The sequence below is a fragment of the Pholis gunnellus genome (genome assembly GCF_910591455.1).
Source record: "Pholis gunnellus genome assembly, chromosome: 22".
In the NCBI taxonomy this organism is placed as follows: Eukaryota; Metazoa; Chordata; class Actinopteri; order Perciformes; family Pholidae; genus Pholis; species Pholis gunnellus.
The window spans coordinates 8,194,970-8,206,970 of NC_136549.1; the positions used below are offsets into that span (position 1 = coordinate 8,194,970).

At 42.2% G+C, this 12,001-nt stretch overlaps 1 protein-coding gene across 3 annotated transcripts in view; it reads right to left on the bottom strand.

Annotated features, from left to right (window-relative positions):
• cald1a (caldesmon 1a) overlaps nucleotides 1-12,001 on the bottom strand; it is a 50,426-nt gene that overhangs the window by 25,341 nt on the left and 13,084 nt on the right. For all 3 annotated transcript variants that reach the window (XR_013767609.1, XM_079183943.1, XM_079183942.1), the window contains exon 3: nucleotides 2,201-2,286. Coding sequence is in view for 2 of the 3 variants with exons in the window: in XM_079183943.1 (XP_079040069.1) it covers nucleotides 2,201-2,277 (77 nt within the window). In the remaining variant the exon portion in view is untranslated. The remainder of the gene's footprint in view (nucleotides 1-2,200; nucleotides 2,287-12,001) is intronic.

Genomic DNA, 12,001 nt, shown 5'->3' on the forward strand with positions numbered 1-12,001 from the left:
TACACACTCTCACACACGGACAACCTCGCTGTCCCAGCATGTAGGAAACAGCTCATGGAGACCTGGCCAGTAAACACTTATAATAGCCAGGAATTTGGCTTTCCTACAGCGGTTATTATATGGCCCCACACTCTCCCTGCGTCTCTCCGTCTTCTCCCAGCATGCTCAGTGATGGTTGAATGGAGGCAGGCCAATGAGACAACATGTGGCTTCGACTAGTCCAACCAAGAGGGGCATGTAAATATTGATTGTTTCAATGTATTGGCAGAGATGGAAACAGTGCAGAGATGTAATCTTTTATCAATAACAGGAGCGGCATGTCGCCTGCCAGTTGAAATTATTGCTTCCCGGACCAAATAAACAGTCATGAACAAACTCCTGCCGAGCTGAAAATGTACATGTCAAAGGCGCTTACAACTCTGACTCTTTTTCACTCATGGTCCATTTCTCTTTCAGTCAGTCAGTCCTCATCTCTTACCTCTGTATGCTCTTCTCAGACTACATTTTCTGCCAAATTCCATCTTCTCCGTGTATCATAAACCCACCGAAACTGCATAAATACTTCTAGCAGCCGGGGTTTTATGGGGGTTTTAAGCCATGAAACATAACAACAGCATTAACCTTCACTTCACTCCGCTATTTAGATTGCATCTGGGGAAATGACGTGTACAATGTTGAAAGACGTCCAGAGGGAGAATATTCTATAGCTGTTACACCAAATCAAAATGTAAAGCATCTTTACACCAACATGCTATCAAAGCTGATTCTGAGGTGACACAGGCTGTAGATAAAGTTGCTATGGAAGTAGTATGTGTGTATGAATTAGTTGTTCATACGTTTTCCTCACCCAGATATTCCCCTCAGGACTAAAAGGATAGTGAATACTGGACTTACACTTGTCAGGTTGCCAGAAACATGACTCCAAATGACTGACAATGTTGTTCTATATCTACTTAAAGTGCAAATATGAAACTGTTTGCTAACATGTTGCCATGTCAACTTTATAAAGTGATAGTATTGTACAACTATGTAATGGCAACACTGTTATGGGCTGTAGATTTATCTGTTGGGCTTTGTTCATTACCCAAAAATAAATAAGTAGAATAATATCCCTGTGGAGATAACCTTGGTGCCATCCACACAGCACACACAAGCTGGTAGACACTTTATTTTCACTGTCTGGATGAATGACTTAACCCTCTATTTTATCACCTAATATATCTCCTTCACTATTGTGCATGGTGTGCACCATTTTACTGATTTCCTTTTTACAACAAACTCTATTTTACCTTGAGCAAAGGGGCCTTGTTCATCACGAAGGTAAAGTGCTGCACACATCGTCTTTGTGTCATAGAAACATTATCAGAGGAAAACATCTATGCATTCAGCAGTGGTCAGACCTCTGTCAGCTTGTTTTTCCATCAGCGATGGAGTAACTGGCTCGCACAAAACTCTTCTCACAGATACATCAAACAGGCGAGTGACCTTGGCCAGTTATCTGCATCCACATCAACCCCGTCCTTAATTGGAAGGGCTGCAGTACACAGGGAGAGACTTTTGTGAAAAGGCTCTATAAAATGTCTCCTTGGCACACTATGTATCAAGTTCTCACAAAAAAATAAATAAACCCTTTACTAGATGTGATTGCTGCACTTGCCGTGTTACCGCTCAATCAATTCGTTGAAATGAACTTTAGCTTAATCAATTTCTTCCATTGAATCTGAGAGAGTTCACAAGGCCGCGGTATATGGGAGAGAAAATTGGAAAGGGGGAGGGAGGGCGCGATTGAACATTCCCACTTAAAGGTCACCTCATTGCTTATCAGATTTCTTATCTGCCCCTTTTTTCTTTTAGCCTGTGTCGGGGAAGCCAATATTTGCTGAGCAAAGTTTTTTCGGACTTAAGAGGAGGGTCTAAGCCATTAAAGCCGGCTCCCTCCTGTTCCAACTTGGCATGAACATCAGAGGTGTTGATGTGCGTTGACAACCAGAGCCTGATTATACAACACAGGCTGCTCCCTCAGCCTCACACAACTAAGTAGTAAGATCTTCAGTGACAAGCTCCGTGGCTGCAACTACTAATGAATCCGTTGTAGAGGACAGCCTTTTAAAAACACTCTCTGCTTTGCAAGATAATTAGTTGGATAATCCTGGAGTACTAATCTCCAAACGTGAACGACCCACAACCAAATGGGTCTTACCGCTCGGCCTCCAGACGCATCTCCTCCCGCTTCTGCCTCCTCAGCTCCCGGCGCCGCTCAAAGTCCATTTCCTCCATGATTGTGCCCTGAGGGATGACATCATCAAACACAGACGCGTTCATTTAGTCAATTTCAGGAAGGCTGAGAGGAAAGAAAGACAAGAACACATTCATTTAAGTATCCCGAGAGGGCAAAAATACTTGTTCACCAGTCAAACAGAGCCTTTTTCTGATATCTGGTTGTCAAAGTGCTGAATACAAACGCACAGGGGATTCAGAGGAAATGAGGCGTGCTTTTAATCCAGGGTTACCGTTACAGCCAAATCCCAGCTGTATTATGTTACTGCTAATGCAAACGGAACATCCTACTGCTGCTGTTTCATACTAAAAGCATTTGAGAGGCAAGACATGGGGTGGCTTTTATTGTGAAGCAGTAACAGGAAACACAATCCATGAGTCACCAGGGTTAGCACAATTGTTCATCAAAACTGTCATTTTGGGGATGTTTTCATCAGCGTTTTGCAAAGAAATAGTTGAGTAGCTGCTCATTGAGTGTCATATCTAAACGCTATTAAACTTTCTATAAGCTCAAATCAACCACGATTGAAATCTTTCTAAACACAGTATTGACCAGAAGTGTGTTTTTATGTATTAGGTGACAACTGGCTGCCTGTAACCTATGGCCACAAACTCTGTTGAAAAACAGAGGAATGAGGCAGAAAATGAATGAAAAAAAAGAGCGGAGCTACAGGAGGGAGAAGCCAACACAGGATGTTAACTCAATCAGTTCTCTCACTAAAAATACCCCAGTAGGATATGTGACAGTGAGGCCCGAGACCACCCAGGAGCCACTGAGCCTCCCATCATACAGCCACCAGCAACATCTTCTATACACGGGAGCAGAGTAAACACACTCTAGCTGAGCACTTGAGGGAAGGAGACAAAAGGTGCATGACGGTTCACGTAACAAACAGACAGCACCGAATAAAGTTGTACTTAAAACACTTCACCCTTTGTGGTGATACAGCACGAGTAGGAAAGCGTGGCAGAAAATAAGCCGTGTCAAAGTGCAGTACGGAGAAACAAAGGAAGAACTTCGACTGTCATACCTTGAATTAGCCTTCAAACAGTGTGTTTTCCTTCACACCATACCAGCTTTTCACAATGCTCCTTCCAAGCAGATACAAAGCTGTGTAGTAATAGTCTCCCACAGTCCGGCCTCAGCTGACAGAAAAAGGCAAATGCCTGTTTCCTTCCCCTCCCTGCTAGTCGTCCCTCCCTCCATCCCTTAGTGGCCTCCTTCCTTCTTTCCCTCAAGCTTGCCCCCCTCCCTCCTCCGTCCTGTCTCTCCTTCTCTCCCAAACTCTACTGCAAACCTTTCCTGTGTTGTTTACCTATATACATGTCAGAGCTTGGCTAAACTCTGTTCTAGGACATGATTCCAGCTTCCTGTGTAAGCATGCTTTTTCTTTCACATGCATTTGCATACGGGGGGGGGTCACAGACATCTGACATGCACATCTGTATATGAGTATGCATGCACACAAGCATGTAGGTGCAACATTACAGCGTTTGTGTGCATGCATTCACACTAAGCATGCACAGATGCACACAGGAAGCACACGGACAGGGGATGAATGCTAAAAGGAACCATGACTCCGAGGGATCCTCCTTACCCCCCCCCCCCCTGCATCTTCTCACCCAGTCTCCTCCCCCCTCTGTGAGCCTGTACAGTAAACACAGCCTTGCCCCCCCCCCCCCCCATTACACTGTAAAAGCCTTGGAGGAGAGATATTTTAAACACCGCAAAAATTCACTCTCTATGTTTAGATGCACTCTAAGTGTCATTTGTGAAGTGAAGGGAGGGTGGAGGCAATCGGCATGTGGGGCTACTCATACAACCAAAATTGAGACGAAATGAGGGCAATAACGAAAACTGACAAGGCCTCCAAACATCACCAGTCTAATCACATACTTCCTAGAACCAGTGACGCCAAGGGAGACTAAGTTATTAGTAACACAAGCACGGCAGCATGTCAATTCAGAGTTATTATTGCAAACAATGCGTGAGAAGACTGCATTTTCATTTGGTGTTGAGTTTTGTTTTTACATTTACAAGAAAATTAGAATAAAAGTAGTTCTGTCAACAAAATGATCAAAGAGTGGACCAAATATGAATGAATAACAAACCTGAGATAATTATATTTTTCAAGCTGATAAATGATGTATGAATAGGTCTGTTCAATGAAAGCAAGACTGAACGCTGCACAGTCACATTGTCTTGTGTCCACATGGGAGATCGCACCGGGCGTAGGGGCAGAAGAGGAAGCCTGTGGCTTGCAGACAAGGCCCTCAGTAAGACGTAGAAATGTAACTGTTGTGTATATCACTGAAGGGACCACCCACACTTTGCAAAAGCTAACAGAGGCAGAACGGGAAAAAGACAGCATTCCAAAAAGTTGAGCAAACCTCAAGTCACAAGTTTGTGACATTTTCAGACTTTTTACAAGTTCAGCCTGTCTTAGCCTGTCCACTGTAAAACCTCTTCTTCCTTCCTTCGCTTGCATCTGTCCTTTTATTCCACTATTTATCTCGAAAACCTGCATCCGTCCCCCCTTCTTATTCTGTCTCTCTCTTTTCTGTCCTCCGCCCCCTCTTTCTCTGTCTGCCTCAACCTTCTACAATGGCTATAATGACACATTTACCAGTCAAATTACTACCTGTCGAGACTGCCAGACCCTGGCACAGAACCCAGTGTCTAAGTGCCAGTCTCTTAAAAAGCCTTAAAAGCCAAGTTGATATTATCCCGACAGCCACTGGGATTACACCACCTTATAATGCCTCCATCTTCTCACGAAGTCTTGAGATAAAAGCACCAAAACAATCGGCCAAATGAGGCACAAAGTAGATCAAGCACCAGTCTGGGAGTACGGCTGAAGAATAAGTATGGGCCAGCAGCACGTCTATTTTTGGCTTTGGTGAAATGTTCCTGATGCTGGCGTAGCATTCTGTGAGAAGGGAAAACTGCAGCTCTTTGGTCAGATTTGTTACTGTGATACTCGGAGCAACTATCCCCTCACAGCCTTTAGACAAACACATTAATCTCCACATTATGGCTGTGGAGCTATGTGAGGAATGCTCCTATTTAGCCTCTGATTTTAGCAGAGGGAACTTGAAAGAGCCTCCAGATTACTCATTCACATGCCAGTTACAGCCTCCTCCTTTGGATCTCTTTTTGTGTGCAGCGAATGTTTTGCTTGTTGAATAAAGAGAATTAACTTGAAGATAAACAAGTAAAAACTAGCTATGTGCTTGCCAGCTGTGAGGTTGGCAAATAAAAGAACAATGGTGACTTGTTGCAGCTGGTGGTTACGAGGCTTAGTCACAAATCTCATACAGTTTTAGGTTTTTAAAACAGTGACATTTATGGCAGTTGAAAAAAAAGCTACTTTACTGGAATCCTAAAACATGTTGGAACGTGAAGCATATAAAATAAAGACAAACATTTTAGAGGAATCATCAATTCACAAGATCCCACACAAGTAAGCTAATGGTTGACAATTGCTAAGAGAACAAGTCTACAGCCATGCTAGCAGCTCTTTGAGGCTATGCGTGTAAGCTAATTGCTAACGTCATCAAGGTAACATGCTTACAAGGCTAATAAGGCTAATGACGCTGTCATTAGTTTTTTTTAGGTCTTTGGTCATAAACAAAACTATTGGAAATTGAATTTCTGGTTTATATATCTTTTAATTTTCATCTAAATGAAAAAGTGAAAGAGCAGAAAACACAGTCTGCAGTTACTATATTTGCATGCTGGGTTTACAGAGTAAGGACATTACAGCAAACGCGCTACATGTACTGCTGCTCTCCTCTTGGCCTCCAGAGGACCACACTGTTCTTTGGAGAGCGGAGAGGAGAGGAGAAGTACTGTATGTCTAGCAGCAATGGAGTCACAGCTGTGCTGGTGTCCAGGTGAAGAGAGGTATTCCAGGTATCTGGAATGTGAGGGCAACACTGGCACAAAGCCTGGTCTTTCTAGTCTTTGCATCAATGGGAGAAAATATTTGGTCCACCTGCTGCAGTGGTTGGTATGTTGGAGAATTCACGAACCACTTGGGATTCTTTTTACCAGCCACATGCCATTTGGTTTTTCAGAAATAATATCAACTACCTTGGAGACTAGATGACACAAGAGATTCAAATGCGGAAAGCCAATTTTATCAAAATAAATAACGTCCAATATTATTGAGATAATAATGAATAGGCTATAAATCATGGGATATTGCGGAGGATATGGCCCCTTAACTGTGAATAGAGAGCAGAAGGATTTAAGTATTTTGACACCAGCTGTCTTCATCAATCAACATTTTGTCATCCAGAATAAGAATTAAAGGCTTCTATTCAAAAGTTAAAGAAGACGAAAGTACAATTGTCTCATTGTGTCAAATTTGAGGCTTTTATTGTGACATCCTCTCTTCAAATACTATCATGGGCACATTCATTGGTTCTTGCATTTACTTGCTAAAAACAGTTTTTGTTAAATTTGTTTGCATTCACATTGTCTAGCTAGCAGTTTTCTTCTTCTCTGGTTTTGCTGCTGTATTGCGCCACATTGTACCACAGCACCACTAGTGGTCAAAATATTGTGAACAGTTTATTCCAACAAAGAACAACCATGCTGCACATTTTCACCCCCCCTAAAAGACATAGTATCGCTTTAAAGCACATCAATAAATAACACATTCTGTGAGAGACTTTTTAAATGTGAGTACGTAGGAGTTTACTGACCATGTGGGAATTTAACGTTTAACACTGACACACTCCTCCATTTGCATGTAGCTATTGGACAACCTACTGTAAACTGTCTATTTATGGATGCCTTTAATTGGCCGGTTTTTGGATGCTTACTTGACAGGAGATGAACAGACTTACACTTAAACCAGAGAGGCAGCGGTCTATTGGTTCGGTCTAAGCTCAGATATATTGGTACGTATTTTGGCAAAGTAAAAATGAACATTTGATGCTTGTTTTATCACACAAATAAAGCTTCTGCATTAAACCAGGGAGGAGGGGAGAAATAAAGAGAGAGAGATACTGCATGACTGTAGGTAGTGCACACTAACAGCTGTTTTGGCTACGGCTCTGGGGACAGTTTGAGTTGGGTAAATCTAACGTTTTCTGCAGGGGTAAGGACTCTCCTGAGATTAGACTGACAGGGCGGTTAAAATATGTTCAGCCTGTGTGTGAGGGTGTGTGCATCACGATAAACAGATTTTAACAAACAGGATTTACATTCACAAATTAGTTTTGAGTGTATTTATGTAAATGTGTGGGTGGAAAGTTTGCAGATGTGTCGGGAGGAAGTGCGTATGAATAATTGCATGCTTTTTTTTTTTTTTTGGTGTCCACCTTAAATGCGTGTGAGAATGTTAGCGAATATTTGTACAAGTGTGATATTGAAGATAGGCACAGTATGTGTGTACATGTGTGATATCCATCACCACCTACAACAGTGCTGTGTTTGGAAAGCTGGCCTTGTGGTTGTGGTTCTCTGCGCTATGTGTCTCCTCTCACACGTCCAGGCCTCGGCAGCATTAACACGTTTACAGTCCCAGGATGCAGAGCGGCTGTGGATGAGCATTCATAAATTCACTGGAGGGTTTTGGTGCACCGAGGCCAAGAATTTCTCTCTTTCTTTCCATCTTCACTCGTCCTTCTCTCGGCCTCATCCGTCATCTATAATCTCTTCCTCTGCCTGCCCTTTAGAGCCTGTCCGATACATTGGTGGGCTGGCATTAACGACTGATACTGTGTATTGATATATAATAGGGCTGTCACTGTTCATCTGGAATTTGAATAACTGTTTGAACTTCGGAAGTGATTAAATGTTAAATCTGTAACGATCTTTCAAAATGAACTTGCTGTTACATTAGCTGCTAGTGTTTAGGTGTTACTTTAAAATGTCCCACTCAGTACAAATCTCTATATAAGTTTGTGTTAATATGAAAAAAACAACAACAAAACGCTGATATGTTATTAATGCCGTTTTTTTTAAAACTCTCTAGTATTAATATAACCTCAAAAATCCATTCTCGGTCGCCTGTTTCTTTAATTCTCACTCTATCTCCTCTTGGACCACAATGCAGCAGCAATGCCAACAGCTGCGGACTCTGTGCTCAGCTACAATATGAGAAGACTCAGGGTTGGCTGTGAATTAAGTTAAGTAATTGGTTTATCCATGTCCATGCAGCCAAGCTTCTTTCTGTATTTGTCTGTGTCTGCATTTCACGCCACAGTGTGAATATCAACCACAATAGCTTATGTTGTCAAAGCCGAGGTCTTCGGCTGCGACTATATATTTTAGGCAACATAAGAGGAGGCCAAATGCATCAGACCTCAGCTCAATCTCAATACCATCTGCTTTCCACTCACACTCTATCTCCTCCAAGACAAATTTTTCAAAGTGTGGCTTCGGCCCGAATGAGGAAATATCTCACTGAGCATGAGCAGACAGTATTCATAGGCAAGACCGGAGAAGCTAGTGCCACTGTGGCAAGTGATAACGTACTGATGGTTTGAAGGGTTGGGGCAAGAAATAGGCTAGACGTTGCTGAATGCCTTGCATGCATTGTCATGAGTGACTTTAGATGTGGTGGTGAGACACAAGTCTCCCTCAAATCTGCTCTACCGTCTCCTCTGTGCTGACTTTAGATTTCACATAGAAAACCAACCAGCGAGGGGAAGTTTCACACCAGCGTAGTTTAAAGATGTAAAGTTTCCATTGGGTGAAAAATAAGGAGACTCCCCGCATTCCCAGACAATGGTTCACATTCCATAACACCTCTCTGTGCCCTGTGAATCATACACACTGAGACAGACTGAGTGAGGTTATCGTTTCACACACACACACACACACACACACACACACACACACACACACACACACACACACACACACACACACACACACACACACACACACACACACACACACACACACACACACACACACACAGCCAAGAAAATCTCAATGGAATACCTTGGACGCATTATATCTTACAGAGTGGTAACAGGTTACACTGAACACTGCTGGAATTAATCAACCACTGAATTTATGTATTCAGGACTAAATATGTGCAACAATCAAACCCAAATTAAGAAAATAGTTTTCAGGGTCTTTGAATGATAACTTGTTAACTAATCATTGTTGTTGGAATAAGATGGCACCACCAAGTGAAATGCAGAGCTCTGGGAAGTGTTTCTTCTTTCAAAGGCCTCACTTTAGAGACCATATTCTGGTTTAACTTTGACCCTCTGTACTTGCCATACAGCTTCTCTGTGCAATGAAAGACTTTTAGCAACATATTGGCCAGGCTTTCAGTTTTATCTCCAAATAAAGTGGTTTAGATCATCTGGCTTGACTCTTGGTATGTTTACAACCAGTCTGATCTATTGTTGTAGTGATGACTCCATGCTCCCAGATCTCAGTAATTACTTATCACAGCCAATAAAAATTATGACGAAACTACAAAACGCAAGACCCTAAGAACAGTAATTATCCTTTGTAGTACTGTGTAGGTCAGGTCTAACCCTCGAACACCATGGAAAACTATATGCACATTGTGAAGTGCTGTATAAAGACCCATTGCCCATAATATGAGACGTTTGATATCCGATATTGTGAACGTCACATTGCCTATTTTTACGGCAATAATATTGCTGTTCTGTGATTTTGTTTTTTGATCAAAATAGTCAATTTAAGTGTCAAAAAAAGTCAGTACCTTCTCAAAGAAGCATTTTGTGATATGCTCATGATAATAAATACCATTTGCTTTAGTTATCTTTCTAACTGACAAAAGGTTTTTGGAAAGGACGCTGTAGTTTGATACTTACTAAACTCTTGTGTTGCCTCAGTTAAACAAATTACTCTCAAAGTAGCATTTCTTCAATCGTGTGTTTGATTTTCCACTGTCAGCGAGATAACCTCGCTAAACTTCGAACACACTGTCATCCGTTGTATATATTTAGACTATGACTCACTGTTCTTTTAATATTTTCTCCTCTCACGGTCCCACACATGGATGGGAGTTTCGTGCAGCTCATCACAATTTAGGCCGCATTAGATCTGAAGGTATTATGACCTTTCCCTTCTCTTGAGAGACAGCTGAAAACACCTGAGCCCCACCAGCCGGCGTTCCCCTTCAGGTTGAGGGTATGTTTATGTGTCTTTAAACCTCACGCCTGAAGCTAAGTCACACTTAAATTGAAATAAAAACATTACCCCAACATGCCATATCCATCATCTGCATCTCACAGCTTTTCGACACACAGATGCGTCATTTAAACTGCAAACATATGATCTTTATTGTCATTGAGGAGGAGATCTAAATCCAGCTTCAGCAAGTTTCAAAAATCTGACTTGAAGCTCTTAAAACTTAACCACTGAAATAAGATAAACTCTTTATTTGTCAGCTGCTGATCTAATTTACCAGATTAAATAGCTGCCCAAGACGAGTTGCTGTAGCAGTTGGCAGAAAGAGAAGGGTTATAAAACATTGTCTTACTTTTTAAGGTTGGTTTTAAGAGGGACATTTGCATTAGTCCTGCTGCCCTAATCATGAATAACACTGTAAAAAGGCAACTTCTTTGTGAAACAGCAGCAAGAGCCAACACAATTCCTCTCTGTTCTGTGGCTTATAAAAGGCGTGTGTCCCTTTTAGAAGTGCACTTTCAGACGCTACACCCACAGACAGACAGAATTGGAGAAAAGGCATTCCAAAAAGTACAAATCCCACACAAAATAGGGATGTTTGTACGGCATCAAAAGGCTGCTGCTCCCTGGCCGTGCTCCATATGACCAAATATGGAAAGAAAAATGCTGCCTTTTCCCGTAACCAAACTGGGAAAAAGAAGAAAAAAAAAGGGGGGGGGGGAAGGGTCCTCTTGCATGCTGTGTGCACAGCGAGATAGAGCTCTCACACTCACTACACAGTGGCCACAGAGTTGGCTCCCTCTCAAAACAGCATGACTGATGGTGATGCTGGACCTGCCGCGACATCTCAGCGAACACTGTCGGGCAGACACGCACACAAACACGCAACACCTGCGCGACTCGGGAGTCATGAAAGAGAGGCACACCGATCCTTTCACTACGCTGACATTTCATTTTTTAAACACACAAAAGCTTTCTGCACTTTCACATATGAGCTCTATAGCGGAGTCTCAGCAGTGCACTCCGAGTGGAGCCCACTGGAAGGGAACATTCCTCTTGGTGGAAAAGCAGCCGTCTAAAAGGCCACAGTCCTGTGCTTAAGTTAGAAAGAGAATGTTTATCCGCCCCCCCCGCCGCCCCGTTATATTGAGCAGCTCTGACATTCTCCTGCCATTGCAAAAAATGTCTACATGGGTATTTGACTTCACAAGAATCTTATCAAATTATCTGGGGCACTTTTTGGGGGGCTTGTTTGACAGCAATGGAGGAAAAAAGAGAGCAACAGACACAAAGCAATAAATAAAGGGACTTGTATTTGTTTACTAAACCAGCTTAACAAATCACTGAGATGTTGTAAACCATCTTAAAGGAATGGGTTGACATTTTGGGAAATATGCATATTGACATAACTTATTCAAGTTTTAAAGAGAAGATTGATACGACTCTCAGAAGCAACAGCTAGCAGGCGGTTAGCTTAGCTAGCATAGAGATTGAAAACAGTGGGAAACTGCGATACATTCAGTTGCTAGCATAGCATAGAAGTGCTAATGCTAGTTAATGATCTGCTTAGGTTAGCTCCACAGGTTT